At 38.7% G+C, this 21,771-nt stretch overlaps 1 protein-coding gene across 3 annotated transcripts in view; it reads left to right on the top strand.

Annotated features, from left to right (window-relative positions):
- Positions 1-20,286, top strand: part of rad18 (RAD18 E3 ubiquitin protein ligase) — a 29,321-nt gene extending 9,035 nt beyond the window's left edge. For 2 of the 3 annotated variants that reach the window (XM_085456657.1, XM_085456658.1), the window contains exons 5-13: positions 826-1,238; positions 2,852-2,951; positions 5,034-5,212; positions 6,747-6,817; positions 7,173-7,233; positions 9,145-9,276; positions 10,607-10,730; positions 15,278-15,316; positions 19,884-20,286. In XM_085456657.1, the coding sequence (XP_085312783.1) occupies positions 826-1,238; positions 2,852-2,951; positions 5,034-5,212; positions 6,747-6,817; positions 7,173-7,233; positions 9,145-9,276; positions 10,607-10,730; positions 15,278-15,316; positions 19,884-19,983 (1,219 nt within the window). In that variant the 3' untranslated portion in view covers positions 19,984-20,286. Of the gene's footprint in view, positions 1-825; positions 1,239-2,851; positions 2,952-5,033; positions 5,213-6,746; positions 6,818-7,172; positions 7,234-9,144; positions 9,277-10,606; positions 10,731-11,470; positions 15,317-19,883 lie in introns of all 3 variants that reach the window. The other variant, XR_014920461.1, reaches the window with a different exon arrangement.
- Positions 20,287-21,771: the final 1,485 nt, after the last annotated feature.

Genomic DNA, 21,771 nt, shown 5'->3' with positions numbered 1-21,771 from the left:
AGGAAACTTTTAGTTTCTCCAACTAGATCAAATTTTATTAATAATATTAACTAATAAGAATGGAGAGAGGTGGTTTTATTGTAATGCCATAAGTCTCTGGGACACTGCGAGACCATGAGTGCAGGGGGTAACTGCCCTGACCACATCTCTGCGTTGGTAAGCTTAGGTGTGTTAATTGTGAGGCTCTGTATTAAAATTCATGAAAAGAGCTTTGGACATAACTCGATAGCCAGGTGGTTTAAGTGCATCGCACATGGGGAAAAATGCCATTAGCACAAAGATGGTGGGTTTGTTCATTGGACATTTTCTATTCATTTTTGTCTATGTGTATGCAGCGTTACTGATGAATGTTATCGGGAGAGCATATTTGTTTAAGGTTGGGAGGAGTAGAACGTGTTTCCACATCACATGTGTGCAAAGCTAACTTGGCGTGTGCTTGCATCTGTGCGTGCACGTGCATGAACCTCCTCCTAATGTAGACAGAAAGCACAAATAAGTTCTTAAATATGGAAAGTGGAACATCGCACACCTCATTGGTTCCATTTTATTGTCAAGTAACAGCCCAGCTGCAATTTGTTTGCTTTCCACATTTCTGAGGCTGCAGCCAAAGTGTCTCCTTTTTCTGGCTCAGTAGAAAAGGAGCGAGATGATTAAGCAGGTGAAGAGAACATCACAGGGCTCACTTCAATGCCAACAACATTTATTCACACTTCCTATGTTGTCGTTTTTTTTCTTTTTTCAAACTGAATGTAATAAAAGAGCATGTAACTGTGTTGTATTTTCTTTTTCATTCATATGTGCCCTGTTTCTTTTCTCTTTTTCCAGGCAACAGTTGTTAAAAGCACAATTTGACTCTCCTCCAATATCTCCGAAGACTCCCGCTTCAGCCGTTAAATGCAAAACTCCGAAGGAGAGGGGCCAGAGGTGTAACAACTCTGTGCTGAGCCAATTTTTCCAAAAGAAGCCTAAAACACCTTCCAGCAAAGAAACCCAGTGCAATGGTTCCATCTCTGAGTGCGTTCAGGAGGGGAAAAGATGGACTGCAGGAATCCACAATGATACTGACCTACATTCAGGAAAAGCTGAGCTTTCAGTGGTTGTGAAAGAAGAACCCATAGATATGGACGATGCTTCTACTCAGGGTTCGACGTCACTCACGGCCTTTCCAAGTATTAGCGCTGAAAATGGGATGGCACATTCTTTAACACCTTCAAAAGACATTAAGCCCATAATCAAAGGTAAATCCAGTTTAACTGTAAACATACTGTGGCTGTTGCCCTTGAAATTATTGCTTTAAAAATGGGTAAAAGTGGCTTTTAAAGCATTTAGATGGCAATGAAAGGGCAATAAGATGGCATCAATCTGCTATTAGCTTGTGATTGACTCAAATTGGGAATTGCATGCTAACTGTTTATGATAAATGGGATTAATTGCGATAAACTGGGAAAAATCACAAATCTGTTAGTTGGAACAGCCTCATAGATTTAATACTGAAATTCCTCCACAAATAGATTTGTAGTTGCTGCAGGAGGTGGATTAACTGGAAAAACAAACCCAGTATAGCCACTTGGCAGCCTTATTTTTATATAGGAATACTAACATGAAGCAACCAGTTGAGTCAGCTTCCTGTCTTGGAAGAAGCTGTGCTCTTCAGCACTGTCTGACTCAGACTGATTGCAGAGTGTTTGACTGCACTCTGTGTTTATAAATGAGAACAATCACCTTGCACCCAGAAAGATTGCAAGAAGTTGTTGGTGTTGCAGATTCAAACTGGGCAACTGGTCACTGCAACTACTTGTAATTTATAACCAAATGTGGGAAAAAAAACTGCAGTCAGTAGGCAAACACTGATTTTTTTTCCCCATTCTTTTTTCATTTTTGTCATCCTATTTCAGAGGTGGGAAGTAACTAAGTACAAATACTTCCTTACTGTACTTAAGTACTTGAGTAGCTTGAGTAGTTTTTTTTCCCCCTGACTCCTTTTTTTAACTTTTACTCCCTACATTTGTAAACAAATATCCATACTCTCTACTCCTTATTTTCAAAACAGGCTTGTTACTTTTGCTGTAACACATTTGAGGGGAGTTAATATTTCATGTCACTGCGAGCCTTCAAACATAAGAAGAGACGACATGTGCCAAAGTCAGGGGTTAAAAGCGGGATGGTGGGTTTATTATGTTTGTTTGGGGGATTGGGTGGATTTTGGGGGGGCTTTTTTATTTTTTTTATTTTTGACACCTGAACGACTGCAGGTGTCCATAAGTTGTGGTTGCGGTACTTCAGCATCTAAGTGGCCCTACATGTTTTTAAACCAGATATTAGGTCTGTACATGTGACGTTATGTTTTTTGATATTGTGAAACGTGCTGCAACTCAAACTGAGGCAGACTAACTACCTTATTTAAAGGCTGCATGGAAATCCTCTGCAGGTTAGTGCAGGATAAACAGGTTAGTTTGCTGTACTGTGATGGATCTAAAGTACAGAACAGTGTGTGACTGGTGCACAGTGAGATACATTGACTGAATTCCATCTTCATACCAACTTTGTACCATCTACAAAAAAGACAGCATAGAGTACAGTTTACTGTCAGTGTTTTTCATGACCTGTTGCTTTAATTGTCACTATTAGTTTAACTGGGTCACAATTAAAATTCACCTCCAGTGAATATAACATATTGATAACAAAACATACAGATGTGTCATTTCGGTTCAGGTCTTCATGTGCTTAATTTGAATTATGAATGAATTGCATAACTGCAGCTGGTTGGATGCATGCACTAAATTACATGGAAATATATTATAGAGTCATAGCACGAAAACTATCAACATTATTTTGTGTGTCTTTTTTGCAGTGGAGTGCCCTGTGTGTTCTGTAAGTGTTTCCCAGCATTTTATCAACAAACATCTGGACACGTGTCTTACCAGTGGCGACAAGAAGGAAAGCTTGAGGAGGTAAAGTATCCACTTTACTGATCACTTAAATGAAGACTGTACTGATGTCTTGTCAAGCTTTAATGCTCTTTTGGGAGGTAGGATACAAATAAAAGGGTCGTACGTAGGAAGAGTCAGAAGTCTCCTCAAGTTAAGGAAATTGTAGCAAAGAGAGGTCACTCAAGATCAGTAATTTCCGAAGGTGAACGAACACCAGTGTGACAACCTAAGATGTTGGAGGTCTCGGACATCCAAGATAGCAAAGACAACAAACAGCCATTAGAAATGATAGCCACTGCCGTTATCTCCAAACTTATCAGTGGATCAGACAGACTAAAAGACAGATATGAATCAGATTAGCTGTAAAATAATTTTTAAACTATTAAACATTATTTCAACTGTCATTAACATGTGTATGTTAGCCTAACATGTTGAGATGTTTTGTTTTTTAATTACTTGTGATTTTGTTTTAAACTAAAAATACCCCTTATGCTTCAAATTAACAGGTACCACGTGGAGTTATGTTTACGTGGCATTTTTATTTAATCTTGTGTATACCTGCCTAGGGACAGCAGATGGAAATTAGCTTGTGGCTAAATGTCTTTTCTATAATGAGATTAAAGTTTTCTTGTACATGGATGCAGTAAAAAAAAAAAAAAAAAGAATAAATAAAAGTAGAAGACAAAGAAAACTAAACACAACAGTTGGGTTTCAGTCAACCGATGACCTTATGTCCTCCCAGCAGTTTTTCCTGCTTTATTAATAAGATTTAATACAGTTTGTGATACAAAATGCCGTACAATTACCAAAAACAGAAATGTTGGGAAAAATATTGTAGGTTTGGTCTGGATAAGCCGATTATAGCCAGACACAATATGACTTAAATGAATAACTCTCATGAACAGGTCATGTCTGTATTGATTTCACAATTACTCACAGTTCAGGCAACAAAAAGAGTCTATGCACTCTTGAATTTCATAACTCCAAAATAATGTTTCCTTTATACGCAACAACTTCTGTCAAATGTTTCTTGTGGTATCTTATCTCTTCTCCTGGAAAACAGTTTCAGCTTATCAGTTTTTATATTGATGAACAGCATCTCGACTAAGTTACGGTCAGGATTTCCATACACGAATTATCTCTTATCATTATTATTATTCAGCCAGTCCGTTGCTGATTTATGTGCTTTTGCTTGTTGTCTTGTTCCATTACTGAACATCTGCTGAGCTTTAGGTCCTGGACTCCTGCCCTGCTCTTTTCCTCTAAAATTTGATACAATTTTGCATCTATTGTTTGTTCAAAGGTTGCAAGTAGCCTTAAACTGTAATACTTGTTCCAGTGCTTTAAGGCTGATATGAGAGTTTGTGGCTATTGTGCAGTTTCTTGTTTACCTCCAAGCATGCTGGGGAACTTTTGTGCCTTTAGAGAGGTTTAAAAGATTTTTCAGTGATGTGTTGTGGAACATCCAGGCTTTCTTTTTAACATGAGAAGTGCTTGTTTTGATTTTTGTTTTTTGTTTTTTGAGAGAGAGAGTTTCCTTTGTGGTATTCTTCTTGAACCCCATTGTTATTCTTTTTTTATTTTTTGTTGTAACAGAAACACGAACAAAGATTTTCACAAATACAGATATAGTGTTTCATTGTAACCCCTGGGCTCGCTCCCATTCTTAGGGAGAGTAGCAACAGTCATGAGTTTCTTGAACTCTTTTGAAAATCTGTCTTGTTGTAGTTTGATGTCACAGGGCTTAACTTGTGAATAACTAAAGCTACAATCACATTAGGGGAACCAGTGGTTGGAGACTTGGGACGACCAAAATTAATGCGACCCTTTGAGCTCATCGGCTCTGAAATGGTTGCTTCAAAGTGGGGAACAGGTCTGCAAGCACTTGCTTTTCTTTTAGTGTGTAAAGATATTAATTTTATACCTAATTTGGAACCTTTTCTGTTATGACAATAAAAATTCTGCTTGTGTTCAAGAGCATTTCTTTCTATAGTTGTAGATTTTTGTTGTAGCTTAGCACAGAGATGCACCTCAAGCATTAAAATGTCATATCTGTTGGTTACTGAAAATATACAGTGAATCTGTTTGTTTCCGCTCTCTTAGCCAGAAGAGGCGTCCAATGCCGAAGTTGGTATACAACCTGCTTTCAGTGCAGGAGCTCAAGAGGAGGCTGAAGGAATGCCATCTGCCATTGCAGGGATCTCGAGACCAGCTGATCAAAAGACACCAAGATTTTGTCTACTTATACAATGCCCAGTGTGACTCTCTAAACCCGAAATCAGGTGAGAGGATTTGCTCTGTTTTTTTTTATTAAAATGAAAAAACAAAACAAGAACTCTAAACTACTGTGATATCACAGTGTTTTGTTACACAACAAAAGAAGTGGACTGTATAGGATATTGTCCAACCTCAACTTGAAAACCAGAAGTGTTTGTAGTCTATTCAAATAGCCACACTTGAATGTGGAATGAAAAATCACACATCATAAAGGGGGCCAGATGCAGTGTTGTTTACAAAACAGAGGAACAGTCATGTAATAGCTCTCAGTTGTGTACTTGTTGCCCTTATTAGTTATAGAACAAATGACAGGAGGGAGTGTGGCAGCCCCTGAACCTGTGCCTGCACTCTTCATTATACCAGACAGAGGCTTGCATGAGAAACAAACAGAAAAGTAGTTAACTTAAGACATTTTGGAAGAATGGTGAAAACTTTCTTTCTAAGCTTGTTTGTGCAGAAAATGACACTCAAATATTTAGAAACACAGTAGAATCCCCCCAAAATTGAGATTTTTTTTTTGTAAAATGTGAATAAAAACGAATGCAATGTTTTGCAAAATCTCATAAACCCATATCTTATTCGCAATCTAGGAAACATTAAATGCTTAAACTGCAAAATCGTTAACATTTCATAAAAAAATATTAGTTCATTTTGAATGTTATGTCAGTAACATGTCTCAAAAGTTGGTATGGAGGCACCAAAAGGCTGGAAAAGTATACCCCAACATTAAAGAAAAAAAAGAACTCAATCAACATTTTATAACTAATGAGGTTAAATGGAAACAGATGGTAACATGATTGGGTATCAAAAAGAACATACAGCTTTCGTTTCTCTGCCATTTAAAATAGACGGAGCAAAAGTGGAAAACTGTTCTATCCTCGTACTATTGGGAATTTGAAATTCCACACAGGGTCCTCTGGACTAAAGAGAAGAGGGACCATCCAGTGCATCCGGACTTTTAAACAAGCATTCTCCCATCCAGACGACATTTATTTCAGTGAAGCTTTTGCATATTTCACAGTCCTGAACTTTCACCAGTTGAAACATTTAACAAATCGTGAAACAAGAAATACGACAAAGACCCGGGACTGTTGAGCAGCTGGAGTCGTGTATAAGACGAGAACGGGACAGCATTCGTTTTCAAAGTCCAGCAGATGGTCCCTGCTGTTCCCAGACTGAATGTTAATTCAACAAAATCAGACTGAACCGTTTTGCATTCGCTTTAACAAACACTCTGCTTGTTTGGGAACAGGCAGTTTTTTTTTGTTGTTTGTTTGGTTTTTTTTTTGTAACTCTATCGTGAAATGCCTTTGCTGTGGTACAAAGCTTTAACATTTTTTCCCCATGAGACTTAAACATAGAATGAAGTTGGTGATATTTGACTTCACTAGTTTGGTTTTTGTCTTGATTTTTTTTTTTACTTTTCTTGAAAACCTCAGTTTTGTTTTGCCACCTCATGGGTCAAATGGTACATTTCATATAAGGGACAATATTTGTCACCTCAAGCCAAATAAAGATTCATCTTTCGTCTGTCAACAGCTGAGGAAATTGCCAAAGAGGTCGAGGCCAATGAGAAGATGAGAAACCAGTTGCAGGGGAAGGCCAAGCCAGTATGTATTAACTGCTTAGTGAGAGCTTAAATTTTGTTTTTGTTTTTTCTCAAATGTACGTTGCAGCATTTTCAGTAGCGTTTATATATTATCAGCAAGGTTTATTTTACTGTATTTCTAATCTTTTTTTTTTTGAGAAACAATAATTCTGACAAGTTCTTACAATTTAAAATTTCACAGTCTTATGAAAATGAGTTATTTGTAATAAAAAAACAGTACTTTTGTTGCACGGGTGCTGGCTTAAAAAAAGACAGGTTAGCTCAGTTTCTTTACAAATATTGCAAAATTTCAATATTTGTTTTTCTTGATTCATTGTCAATATGAACAAATGTCTCTCCAATTAATCTTTTTCCAGGTCATGGTTTTCTCAAAGAATCAGTCTGAGAAAGAGATCGAAGACATGCATTCAAATTACAGTAAGTTTTTCTTTTTTCATCCTGACACTTTTATGTGCTGAAACGTTGCATGTTTTACACGCATACAGCAACGCAGTCCTAGGAAATGTTTCGTTGAAATCAACACTTGTGAAGAACGACACATGTAGTGACAATAAACTTTGGTGATGGAGAAAAAAAGCCAGAGTCCTGTTGACTATGTTTATTTTGGCCAGTAACTGAATGGTGTTCATTTTTGGTCACTGCTGTCTTTGGAAAGAAAGACTGAAATGTATGGCTCACATGAAATACAACACACATACAGTATTGTGAAAGTCTTAAGCCACCTCTCATTTCTTTATATTTTTCCAGGAAAATTGTAAATGGGTGGGTAGATGGCTGTAGACAGTCGTTGTTGTATATTAATGTCAGTTTGAACCAAAAATCTCAAATTTGGGCTCATCACCCAACTGATTTATGTCAGGTACAATGAGAACGCTTGAAATAATTTAGGAGAGCTTCTCTATTAACTCTATACAGAGTTTTTTTTAAATGAAGGAATAGAGACGTATTCAATTTAATAAAACTTTATTGATCCTGAAGGTTGACCCCGAAGGAAATTGGGTATTGGGTGTTCAGAATTAGAGTGCATATTATATATTTTTTGGCTACAAAAGAAATAAAAGTTTAAAATTAGCTGGATAGATGTTATTGACAGCCTGTTATGACAGTTTTCAAAGCCTCCATCAGGCTTCTCGGTGATCAATTCTTATAGGTCACTAGTTCACTTGGGAAATCCACTGTAAGAGGACTTACTGAGAGGCAGTCCATCATAAAGACTGCATGACATTTTTGTCTGGTTGAGTAATTGTTGCTTGGTAATACTGTGGATAGGTCGACTGTCCCTGTGAAAACCGGCATAGGTTACTGATATTCAGTATCTCTAATATAACATGCTTTTGTTTCTCAGAAAGAGGATTGCAGTTTTGCATATGAAGTGTCGCCCAGCCATAACGCAAGTGTTACTTTAGTCTATAAGCTAGCCTCACATACCTTCATCAACAAGTTAAAAAAGAAGCAGAAACATGGACAACAGTTGTCTGATTTTTAGCAGCACGTGGTGACATAGGTTTTTGTCTGTGTAAATAATCTCCAGTATTTTATTATAATTCATAGGGCCACTTGTCTGTTGATTTGTATGTCTGAGACTTTTTTTTCCCCCCATGTGACCTCGGAGGTAATCACTCGGATACACAGAAGCAAGAAAATCTAGATGAGCTCTGTGTTTTTATCCTCGGGGCAGAGGCCAGTTCACCAAAATCGCAGGACATTGTTCTCAAGTCATGTTGACATAGTTGAATTAGATGAAAAGCTTGTTGGAAATAACTCTTAAGAGCTAACTTTAAAAGTGTTTGAAAAATGGATGTGACTCACAAGAGGCTCTATAAATAGCTGCGCTGCTGTGATAACCTCCCGATTTATCAGAGGAGGATGTGGATGACTCACTCTGCCGGCATGGGCAGTGGTGCCTGAGCAGGCAAGAAGGTGAAAGCGGCGTATACACATGCACACACCGTATCCGCCGGGAGCTCGCAGCCTTTTCTTTCTGTGACACCAATTTCTTTTAGTGTTAATACAGTTGGTAGCTAGTTATTCAGAAAACATTCCCATTTGGTAAAATAACAGCAGGTTGAAAAAATGTTCTGCAGTAACACTTTCTGAGACGTGAGTTTAAACTGCAGCTCCAAGTGGTCAACTGTCCGTTACAGTCATTTTAATTAGCAACCATTTAATTCGAATAACTTTAATTTATGACTGCATTTAATCTAAACATTGAATTCAAGGTTAGACTCTTGAACCGCTATTAGAAATCAGTGACTATCACATAACGTCATAATCATTCTATCCTCTTGATGTGTTTGACCCTATAGCGATATGCTATTTTGCCCACAGGGAATCAGCACAGCAGTGACTTTTCCCGGCTAATAGCGCAGGTCCGCGGCCGCATGGAGACCACCAGACAACCTCGTGTTAAACAGGAAGTCAGCGAGGTGAACAAGGACGTACAAAAAATGCACTCTGCAGGTACTTTGACATTCAGACATAATATTTTCTAGCCAAAGGACACTTCTGTGCACTTCTCTGACGCCCTTTAAAAAAAAAAGTCACTTGATGTCTGTGGTTACCTGCTATCTTGTACACTTGCGTGAAAAGGAAATATTTTCCTTTGCAGCCCTGTGAAGACTAAGAACACCTTTGCTGCTTTCACAGGAGTTAAGAGAATAAGTAGCAGCCAGGTGCTGCTAATCAAATTCACTTGATAAACTGATCGTCTGCAAGTGCGAGCACCTTTTATAATAGCAGACGTTTTGGTAGTTTGTTAGTCTGGAGCATTCGTCGGTGTGAAGACATGATGTTGAGAGAAAATGCAAAAAATCAAAGCCCTACATGTTAGAGTTCAGAGGCTTCAGTTAGCATGTTTAAATTAGAAAAAGACTGAATAAGCATGGCTGTCAGGTGGAAGCCTCTTCTTTTTAAAATGATCATGGCAGCCTGGCTTAGCTTTGCAAACGTCTGAACAAACCTCGAGATTTCTAGAACAGTGTCACGTTTGGAAAAAAGCAAATACAACATATCAACACAAGCAACTCATATAAACTGTCAAGCATGGTGGTGGAGGGATGATGATTTGGGCTTCTTTTGCAGCCACATGAACACCTCGCAGTCACTGCGACGACCATGAACTCAAATTTAAGGCCAGCTGTCTGACGGTTAAAACGTAGCTGAAATTGGGACAAGCAGCAGGACAATGATCTCAAGCACAGCAGCAAATCTACAATCCAATGGATGAAAAAGGAAATAATCAGATTGTTGCCTTGGAAAAGAGCGGTGCTTGAACAAATACCTGCACATTTCAGTGAATTGAAGCAATGTTGTAAAGAGTCTGTGCATCAGTGTTTGTCTGATGCAAAAAATAATTACTTCAAGTTATTCCTGCAAAATGTGGCTGTGCACTTAGTTTTTCACAGACCCTGCAGCCCTGTGAAAAAGGTTTGTTTTTTTTCTACACAACTGCCTTTAAAGGAAAAAAAAAGTCCCATCTTTTTATAAGAAAGTAGTTTTTCCAAGTGAGTAGAAAATCATAAGCACTTTTCCACCACTGAATGCTCAGTTTTTTATCAACAAAGAGATGATGCCTGGTGTTTGTTCATTCAAATGCTCTCTAAAAATTGGTGTTGCAATCCAGAAATGTTAATTCAACATTTAGCATATGTCATGCCACTCTGTTTTCACATTACTTATCACATCAGTGAGGAGGGAAAGAGATTCATTTTACGTAGAAACCTTTGACCCGTCATTTCCTCCTGGATCTGTAGCATGACGTCGTACAGCATTTACGGTTTGCCTCTTTCAGATCAAGGTGCACAAATAAAAAGCTGCACAGAAGTGAAGGTTGAACATGAAGCTGAAGACGAGGAATCAGGAGGAGTAATCGAGGTGCCGTCCAGCCCCACCTATAGCGACGTGTCCGTCAGCAGGTAAAACAAAACAAAAAATACAAACAATATTTAGAACCACTGAGTGCTGCACTGGACACCAGCATCTCAACCCAAAATAAACAGGTGCATCAGACACACCTCAGTCTCTTAGGGTTTCATTTATAACCAGACAGCGCGTGCACACAAGTGCCAGCAAATAATCCAGAAGCATCAGTTGGTAAATGGTAATGGCCTGTATTTATATAGCGCTTTACTAGTCCCTAAGGACCCCAAAGCGCTTTACATATCCAGTCATCCACCCATTCACACACACATTCACACACTGGTGATGGCAAGCTACATTGTAGCCACAGCCACCCTGGGGCGCACTGACAGAGGCGAGGCTGCCGGACACTGGCGCCACCGGGCCCTCTGACCACCACCAGTAGGCAACGGGTGAAGTGTCTTGCCCAAGGACACAACGACCGAGACTGTCCAAGCCGGGGCTCGAACCGGCAACCTTCCAATTACAAAGCGAACTCCCAACTCTTGAGCCACAATCGCCCCAAGCACACATGACAGCTAATGTTGAGCCCCCGCTTGTGACAAGACTCTATAAAGATGTTTTTCCTCTCTTCTCTGCTTTATGTTTCCGTGTGTGTCTCCTCTGCTCTTGGGTCTGCTCCGCTGGGCAGAGGAGACACAACTAAGATGAAACCGAGAGCAGCAAAACAAGTAGATCCGAGCACTGAGCCGCAATGAAACAAATGCAAATATAATACTGATTCTCTCTTTTAAAGCACTGCCTGAGCACTCCAGACTGGATCCTGTCATCTCGCTTTGCTATCATGTTCACCCTCTTAGTGGAAATATTCATCTGTTATGAAGAGAGGCTCGTATCTGCTTACATGTCTGTGGATCTGCTATCAAACCACAGGCCTGAGAAGCCTGGATTTCAACACACACAGAGGAAGCAGCGATGGGAATCAGACCGGCTCCAGGAATACATAAATAAATCAGTAAAGAATCAGATCTAAAAATGACAGTATACACACCCCATCCATGGAGTTTCACTTCATTCTCTTTACATTTCAAATTTCTTTTTGAAAAACTAGCGCGCTTCCTCCAATAAGTTCTACAAGCCATGATTTTTTCTTTATTTTTTAAAGAAGTCATTAGTACCATATTTCCAGAAACATTGCAGCATTTCTTTTCATGTTGCTCTTACTGCGTTCACATTAAATCTGTTGTTGGATTATTTTCTTAAAAATCCTAAAGGCATTTGTTTTGTATATGTCAAATAACACATTCTTTTGGGGGCTTCTAAGCTGATTGTAATGTTTAATTAGAACATAAAACGCACTGGTTAACATTAACAGTCAATTTTCTTTTTGTGACTTTTGCATTCAGATAGTCCAGATTTACTGACAAGTTCCTAACTTCTCTATAAAACTGATAATTAGCTGTTTTTCAGGTAATTAGATTCCCCCTCTCTCCAATCAAGTAGGCAAAAAGCATCGGTGTGGAGTCACGCAGGTGTTCAGTCTGGATTCAATTATAGCTTTGAATATAATTGCAAAGAGGAAAGATAACTGGCTGTCGCTAAATAAAGCCCCGTGCTGTGAGACTCGGGAAAGAGACAAGGTCCTTTGCCGCACAGTTATAAATGATGTTGATAGCCTCTTGTGTGTGCTGTCAGCAGAGTGCCGCCTAAATCAGACAAAAGTGCCTTTTTAAAGTTGGGCCGTTACTTTAAATTCATAATCCCTTTCAGCCTTTTTTTGTTCATTTGACACATAAAGTGAGAGAGAGATTTCCAACAATACAAATCCAGATTCATGTGCTACTATGTGGGACACGTCGCTAATGATGAGAGGTAGACTGAAGCTTTGAGAAATAAAATAAAGGATAAAAATGCAAGACTTCCACTTTAACTAAACAACAAATAACGTGTAGTTTCTGTAAAATAACATTACCTACAGATGAATAAGTACAGCCTTTGGTTAAATATGTATATTGAAGGGCTACAACAGTTAGGTGTACATTGATAATGGGAAAGAAGCCAGTGCAGCACTCGTGTCTCTATCCTCAGAGGTCACCTGCTAACTAGAAAAATGGCTATTCCTAGCACACCGCAGACAGCTGAGGTGCTGTGAGTTAAAGATGAAATGGTTGTCATATTTTTATATAAGCGGGACGTACCTTTAAGGCTCCGCTTGTGAAGTGTGGCTTTCACACAAGGCTGACTTTAGTTTCTGTGCCCAGCCATGAAAAGTTACGTGCAATAAACACAGGCCAAGTAGCCAGTAAATGATAGTATGGGACCAGCTCTGGACCAATTTCCACTTCATTTTCTTTTGTAAAGCACCCCACTGTTTCGAGCTCCAAACCTCATCTGGAAGTTGGTCAGTAATGTTGAGATATGCTCAATGCTTCGCACGCACCAGCTTGCCAACAGGGACCTGCTGGTAAATGGCAGTGCCTGCCACTAGCACATCTTGAGAAGCACTTTTTTGGTTTGGTTTTTTGTGGGTTTACACACTTAAATAATACCTTTTGTCAGCTCAGTATTTGTATTGTTGGTTTCTCAGAGTGGCTTTGCATGTTTTTGTTTTTGTTTTGTTTTTTAGCTTATGCTGGAGTTCATCCACCATCTGAAACAAGCACTTTTAGTTCCTCTCCTTTTAAGTCCACCCTGACTTTAATTGGCCGGCCCATGCTTACAGGAGATTTGAACAGTAGCAATAACTATCCAAAAGAGTTGTGAGGTATTTAATGGTGTTAGGAATGATCCGTGCCTTTAAGGATCAACAGCTTGGGGAAACCAAAGGAGCTCTCCAAGAATATTTAATATAAGTGGAGAGAGAAAGTTGCTTTAAGACCTGTTCGCCCTCAGGGAGGGAAAAGCCCAGTCTTAGGTTAGATTGTGCTTTTCGATGCATATTTTTTGCAGTTTCTTTTGATAAAACTTTAATTTCCTCCTTTTTGACTCATGCGTTCTCAGCTCTGACACCATTTCACATTTTATTCAAGTTAAAATTGCTTATCAGGGAGTTGGTGTGCCACATTTCTAAGGGGTGTAATGTGTAAATTTCATGGTAAAATGTAATGTAGTCTCTACTAGAGTTGTGTTTTTTATCCATTTAAATTTTTGTATTTTAGTCCGCATCACAAGTAATTTATCTTTTTTTTTTAAGGGTAATCAATCATGTCACCGTTAGTGACTGCTGAGCTAACATGAGCTGACACATTTTGTTTTTAGACCGTCTTGATTTTTTATTTTATTTTAAAAGGGGGAAGATAATGTTTTTTCCAGTCACATTCTGTTCTTAATAGTCACACTTGGCTTTCTAGACTGAAAAGGTGCAACTAATCACTTTGGACAATTTCTTTTCTTTTTCTAAGCCATCAAACACATGAGTGGAATAATGCTTTTCACAGATCTTCCTCCCTGTTTCTACTTCTTAAAATCACAACAAGATGTGACTTGCAAATGCAAATGAAATCAAAGTCCAGCGCCTCACAAAACTCAAAATGTCACACAGAAACTAAAATACACGGCGAAGTCTGATGCACATCGATAGCTTATTGTTGGTTTACAGCGAGAACAGTAGAAGAATAAATCACGGCGTGAACAAAAAGCTTTTTGTGCCGGAGGTGTTGAACGTCCAAATCGGTTAATACGGCAGAGAGAGAAAAAGGCAGCGAAACATCCACAATGCATTCAATTAACAATATAATAGTGATATTGTTATCAGGGGTATGGAATTGTTCTTTATTTTCAGCGCCCACAGAGCATGAATGTGGCAGAAATTTGATCAGTTTATAGTTTATGCACCCCACCGATACAGCACAGCAGCCTGTTGGGTGTGCGAGAGGAACAGCAGCACATAATTGCAGACTTTTAGATTTTATATTTTGACAACAGCCCAAAAAAAGAGTGAATTTCTTTTTGTATCTATATTCAGATTTATGAAGTGTTTGCCTCAGCTTTGTGCAATACCGTCTAGTTTCAAATCAAGCCGGAAACTGAGGGTCGATTTTTGTTATGAAGTAACATCCTGGGTCTTTTTCACATTTTATTGATCTTTGCCTGTGATGGATCTTGCAGGTACAGTAAAACACACAGTGAATCTGAAATATGAGGTTTTATTGTAATCTCACATTTCTCCTGCAGGCAAGTTAACACAGATACAAGGCAAGTCATTAAATGTGTTTATTATTGAAACAGCAAGTATCCCGAATCACGGTATATCACACTGGTATGTTTTTACTATGTTTATGTTCAACATTTACAGTACTCCATTAGAGATTTCCCAAATGTAAACAGTTTAAGTGTTTCTCATTTAGTTTTAGTTTAAAAGCTGCAGGATTTTGTTTGTCGGGACAGACTCTTTGGATGTTTGTGTCAGTGTTTCTCAATCTCATCAAGATTGAATCTTATCAGACGTGAAAAGTAAAACGTGAAAATCAGCTTCACCTACGTTACGTTTTGTAATTTTAATACTAGTTGTGTGGACACTTGTTACTGTTGCTATGGCTTCTTGTGTTAGTGTGCATGTAGCCACAGTTAATTTATTGCCCTTTCTTTGTTTCCTCCCCTACAGTTCTATTTCTGACATCTTTGGTCCAGAACCTGCCAGAAAGTAAGTGATTACTTTGTTGTTGCTGTTGCCTAAATTTGATATTGTTCATCCATCTGTTTCTTTTTTTGTTTTGCTTTATATTACAAGTAATGTTGTATGTTAGCATACTGTTGATGTTTTTGTGTTCGTGTTGTACATGCAGAAGCGCGCACACACACAAACAAACGCACCCATGCATATATATACAGTAGAGTTTATGGGTTGTGCCAATGGAAAACGGCTTATTCCGCTATTGACACTTGTTTTGAGCTTCTGGTGCTGACAGTCAGGTGACTGATTTACACCTGGTGTCTGCTCCAAGCATGCCACCCTCAGGATGGGGCCCGTGCCATAGGGCAACTTCAAGATGGTGTTCCACAAAAGCACGTTATTGCAGTATAACGTTCCAGTTCCATGTAACACTCAGTGGCACAACTTTTGTTCCACTTGATACCTCTGAAGGCCCCTACTAGCTGGTTTTTTTTTTTGTTTGTTTGTTTTTTAGCCAGTTCTAGTATAGCAGGAGACAGAAAGGTAGAACTTACTGTAATTTATTTTAAAAAATATGGTGCTGTCAGCTGTTATATCCTGAAGTAAATCAAGACCATACAGTCAGGTCCAAATATTTTGATCTGACTCAGTTTGGCCGCTCTGCCCTACCACAACGGATTAGAAATGATGCAATCAAGATGCAACTGAAGTGAAGACTTAGCTCTAATCCAGAGGTTTTGGCAAACTTGCGCATAAAGGATTTATAGGCATTTTTACATGGCCGCTCCGCTTTCACTGGCTCATGAGTAATTGACAAATAATTTTATTACATGAATATAAATTATTTGCTGTCAGTGACTGCCTGAAATTTCCTTCCTTGAGATGCCTTGTCAGACTTTTCCTGCAGTGAACCGTTAGTTGATGCTTGATTGTGGGTGTCATGCAGAAAGCATGCTCGCTTGGGTTGAGGCTAATGGGGCCATAAAAAATATTACATTACAAAAAATTACATTTCTGTCTAAAGAATCTCTAGGGTAGCTTTAGGTCATCATCTATACTGTGAATCAGTATTTATCAGAAATAATAGCTCCATGCAAATCAGTCCTGGTATTTCTACCAACTTGCACATAATCAGTAAACACTGGTGACCTGAATCCATTGGCATCCATATATGCCCACGCCGTAACACTGCCTCCACCATGTTTGACAGATGTTGTGGTATGCTTTAATTGTGAGCCCTTCCAATCCTTCTTCATACTCTCCTTCTGCTCGCATTCTGAATTTTGGTTTGTAAATAATGGCATTTAAAAAAACTGGGTAGGAACAGAAAAATTTTGTTTATGGTCGAAAAGGATGAAGTTCAATGTGTAGACATAGAGATATTCATGAAAACGTGATGTTTTAAGGTTTTCTTTTCTCTTGTTATCCAAATATATTTACATGTTCGAAATAAACTATTGGATTCTAGTCAGTTCATCTCAGTATTATCAGTTTAAAGGGAAGATATTTTTTCTATTTTCCACTTAAATCTATTTATTTATTTTTTTTGGGATACCTGAAGTCTGCTTTTTGTGCTGACCCCTTTGTATTAAATGAATCTATTTTTTATCGTACTTTATTATACAGATTTCCACATTACAATTTCCAGATTTTTCTTTTCTTTTTTTCCCTCATTCTTACTTTTTCGGGCTTGTTTCTGTCATCTCTGTCAAGTGAGATTCAGCCTGAAAAGAACACCACATGCAGCATTTAACCCCCAAAAGACTCACATAAATAACAACACTTGAGTCGGAGCTCATTCACTTGCAAACCATGCACTAGGACACTGAATCATTCCAGGGTGGTGGTGGTGTTTCGACCACAGAGTTTTGCATCTTTCCTTCCTCTCCATGCATGTGTTTTGTGCTGCTTAAGTAAAGTAAATAAATAAATAAATAAAATACAATTAGAAAATGCAGTTTTAATGTATTTAATGCATTCACAGCTCTACTGTCACAAAGGTGATAGCACAAACATTTTCTAAGCTTATTCTCAGCTTTGTTTTTGTTCCTTGTCTAGGCTCCCCTCTTTATCTGTGTTTTTGACCCTGAAGTTGGGCTCAAACCTCCCAGTTTTCACTCCTAATCTTTTTGTTCCACATAACACTTGACTGAATGTAATCATAAGGCACTATTCTATACTGAAGTCGAGTGTTTTTGAAACAAGAGTGACAGGAAATGTTCTTCCATCGAGCATCGATTTATATCCATCCTCTAGTTTTTGTCAGACTCTGGAAAAATACTGAGCAAAGTGTGGACCAGTAGAAAAGTGATCGGCTTCCTACTGTGCTTACCGATAATCCACAACACCTAGAAGACGCCTCCTTACTCTTTTACAATGTCCATGTGGCCTTGTGACCCTAATTCCAATGCGGGAATATTGTTTTTTCCTTTTTATGCAGTTATGATTAAAAGCCTTGTCTTGTCTATGAATGTTGAATTATATCTATAGGTGAAACTTTAAGTGATTCTCCACATGAGACACTGGTGGCATCAGGGCTCCCTTTTGGTTTCTAAGCCATGTTATCTGCACACTTGTTGTGTAGGAGATTACACATCGTTGTCTGTTAATGTTAAGCATGATTCGTTAACGGGGATGTAACTTTAAGCTACGTGCTGAGCTGTTGAGCCCACATGGGGACACATGGTAGCAAAACATTGGCGTGGCGAAAGGTAATCCATAAAGGGAAACTGCCTATTTAGAAGTATTGAGTATTTACTCTTGACGTCTTCTGCAGACAACAGCGTCACTTCCCCCAGAATAAAAGATGGGAGTGTGAGTGAGTGTATAGATTCACCTCTATTCTTTTCTCACTATAGCTTTCCTGTAAACCTTTAAATGTTTGCTTCCAAGATGATTATATTTTAAGAGTAAGAAGGGTGCATTTCATTTACCCATCTTATTTAACCCTGTAAAGCTCAAACTATAAATTAAATGCCAGGGCTCTCAAAAACTCATGTTCTTGTTATTGTTTAGGAAAGGAGGAGAGAATTTGACTCCTAATCTTATCCCTCCACTTCCCTAAATGTAATCATATGGAGGATAAAATTATACAAAGTTTCCTCCTCTGACAGATTTAATTGACCTCTTTCACATAACATATTTTGATATGAATAGCAGGAAAAGCACAGCAGTGAGATTAGCGCTACTGATTTTGTTAACGATTGTGCAGTTTCACCGAGGTTGACTTAAATGATGTGCAGTTGTTTTCAGTTGCACATGTTCAGCTGACCTAATTTCTGTATGTTGCAGTTTGTGCTTTTGCAAAGCATGATAAATATAATATTTTGATTAATAATTTTCTGCCACGTTCTCAAATGAACATTTTGACTTTAATTTTGCCCGATCGTCGTCGGGCAGTAGTGTGAGAGCTTTTTGTTAGCAGAGGCGTGCCTTCTTCCTTTCAACATTCTTCCTTTCAAAGTTATTTTGAACTTGTGTGCGAGCAACCTTTTAACCCACTGTAATAAATTTGCTGGAGGGCTGTCAAGCCGTCTGTTGCCGAAGATAGTCGGGTTTTTTATTTCTTTCAGCAGCGTGACAATCAGTACGAATGCAGTACGAGGCTTTGCGTCCTCGCTCTCATCAGAACGTATAGAGTCTTCTCCACATTAGTTGGTGATATTAAAGGGGCTTTTGATGTTAATTGACTGTATGAACTTTGGGTTAGTCAGATGCAAGTGCAAATAGGCATTCATCTTCCATTTTTAATTTGCAATGTGCATCATAACTCCTGTGGAAGTTTTTTTTTTTTTTTTTTTGGCTCGAGTAATCATGTCTGACTGGGAAATCACAGAATTTAATCTTGATTAAAATGAAGGGATTTAAGAGCCCATGGCCCCAATATTATGTGTTAGACAGAGGCAAAGGTTTGTTAACTTGTCGGAGTAGCACTTAATTTGTAGGTGAAATTAAAATAAAATGAGGTGTTTTGTGGGATGAATCAGAATCAGAATCAGAATCAGAAAGGGTTTTATTGCCAAATGTTGAGCAGGTTTACAACATTAGGAAATTGCTGCGGTGCTTCAGTGCAAACATACTGTCATAAAAATATAAAAATAAGAATAAGAATTAAAAGTGCTAAGTGGATAGATATATACATGATATATACATGAGTGCAGGTGGTGATCAGTGCCAAACAGATGTGAGTGGATGTCTCGTTTTTATTTACCGAATGGGGATCTGTCAAAGTGTATCATGGCACGGACAAAGAATATTTCTGAGGGCCTGATGCTCTTCAGACTCATCGGGCAGGAAATGGTTTTTGCCAATAAGTCAAGCAATTAAGTACAAAAAGTGGAAAATCAAGACCATTGTCACCTTAACCAGGGGGTAGACGTCATACATGGTGGAATAGTTTCACAAGGGGGTCACACTCAATACTTTTGCACATTCTTTTCCTCAATTAATAAATAACCAAATCTTTTGGTTTCAGTTTTACGTTGTCAAAACATTACCGATAAGAACATCTGCTGACGCTCCAACCTTCCAAGCTGCTTGTTCTAATCTCTTCTGTTCACAAGACATTAACTAGCTGTCTCTAAATACTCATTCACAGAGATGTCGAGAGGACCCCAGGCCAAAAGCGAACATCCCACTCGACAGAAGACAATGCCACTTTATCGCCTGTTTTGGGAAAGCGACGGCGAAAAACGTAAGAAGAGACGAAGGAAAGGAGGGAAAAAATCTAAAGAAAATCCCACGGCTTCTGTATCAGCTAACTTTGAAGGACATGCACATTCCTTTGAACATTTCTTTGTACCCTGATTACGTTGCACTGGTAATTTCATGTTTACAAATAAATCTTTGGTCTTTTTTACAGTTTTGTCTTTTGCAATATTCTGGTCAATGTCCCATTTCTGTTGTTGCTACCTGTTTGTGTTTTGACTCGAATCCATAGTTTGTATTATTGCATGTTTTGCTGCAGATTTTAAGAGCAATAAACTAATAGAAACATTCAATATTTTGACACAGGAATACTTTGTATTTTACATCATATACTGCCTTAATGCTTTGTGGCATAAATTCAATGTGCTGAAAACATTCCTCAGAGATTTTGGTCCATGTTGACATCGTGGCATCACACAGTTGTTGCAGATTTGTCCATTTTGTTGATTTCCCATTCCATCGCATCCCAAAGGTGGTCTGTTCAAGGCTACAGTGATCTTATTGTCATGTTCAAGAAAACAATTTGAGATAAATTGAGCTTTGTAACATGGTGCGCTATCCTGATAGAAGTGGCCGCCATAACTTTTGTACAGCCAAGGTGTGCCAAGAAAATATCCCCCACATCATTACGTTATGACCTTCACCAGGTTGAACTGTTAATAAAAGGCAGGATGGATCAATGTTTTCATGTTTACACCAAATTCTGACTCTTCCGTCTGTATTTTGCAGCAAAAATTGAGAATTTTCAGATCAGCTGTCATGATGTGAATTGTTGTTTTTTTCCTGTGCTTAGCTGACAGGAGTAGTAACTGGGTGTGTTCTTCTGCTGGTGCAGCTGCTTCAAGGTTGAATGTGTTGTTGCTTGAGTTACCGTTGATTTCTTAACAGCTCAAAGAATTCTGAAAGGAAGGGTCTGGCATCAAGGCATTTTAGCAATGTTCTAAATGATTCCCAATTTTTGTATCCCCCATCGGATAGCTAGGTTTCAGTCTTGTTTACGAATCTATCGTTTCCATCTTCAAAATTTCCCTCATGAGTTTCCAAATCCTGTTAGGGGCACTGTCCTGTGTGATTCCTCTGTCATTCTCAATTTTCAAAGTTTACAACACATCTGTAGCTTTTTAAATTGATTTGTTTTCGTTGAAGGAAAAGTAACCAGGGTTGGTGTAACTCAATAAACTCAGCGCTCGCAGAAACCTGAGGTCAAGGCAAGAGAGAGTGTAAACACTTAAGAAGAAAAGGTGGTGTTTATGTGCACATGCATGGGAGACTTAGCAGGGAAACATTTGGGAGCTGACCTTGATTGAAAACAGAGCTAGCCCGGAGTCAGACACATGGTTCTTCCGAGTCAACCGTCTCACCCCTCAGACAAAGCAGAGACATGGCCAGACATCATTAGGCTCCGGCTGAATGGAGGGAAATGAGCATTAAGCCACACATGCCTTATCTCACTGCATCCTTATTCTTTCCTTTACAATGATGCATTTTGTCATTGGGTTAATTAGCATGAGAGCAACTGCTCTTTCAAATAACAGGAGAGCACTGAGAGGCTTTTGATCTCAGCCTGGATTTAAGAAGCAGTGAAGCAGGTAGTGATCTCATTGATCACACATACCCATTGTGTCTGGCAAAGATCCAGACACCTCACCTGAATGACAGTCACCTTACTTGCCTGTGCTTTGACAGCAATGTTGAACAGGATATTTATCATCTGTCTAACACAAGGTGAAAGAGATTTAAAGGCTCATAAATATGCAGTAAATATTATGATGTTCCTC

Source organism: Copadichromis virginalis, linkage group LG5 (genome assembly GCF_057382275.1).
Source record: "Copadichromis virginalis isolate Kocher_CV1m ecotype Utaka linkage group LG5, C_Virginalis_male_GT1.1, whole genome shotgun sequence".
Lineage (NCBI taxonomy): Eukaryota > Metazoa > Chordata > Actinopteri > Cichliformes > Cichlidae > Copadichromis > Copadichromis virginalis.
The sequence above is the reverse complement of the archived record's forward strand: the minus strand, read 5'-3'. Positions and strand labels throughout refer to the sequence as shown.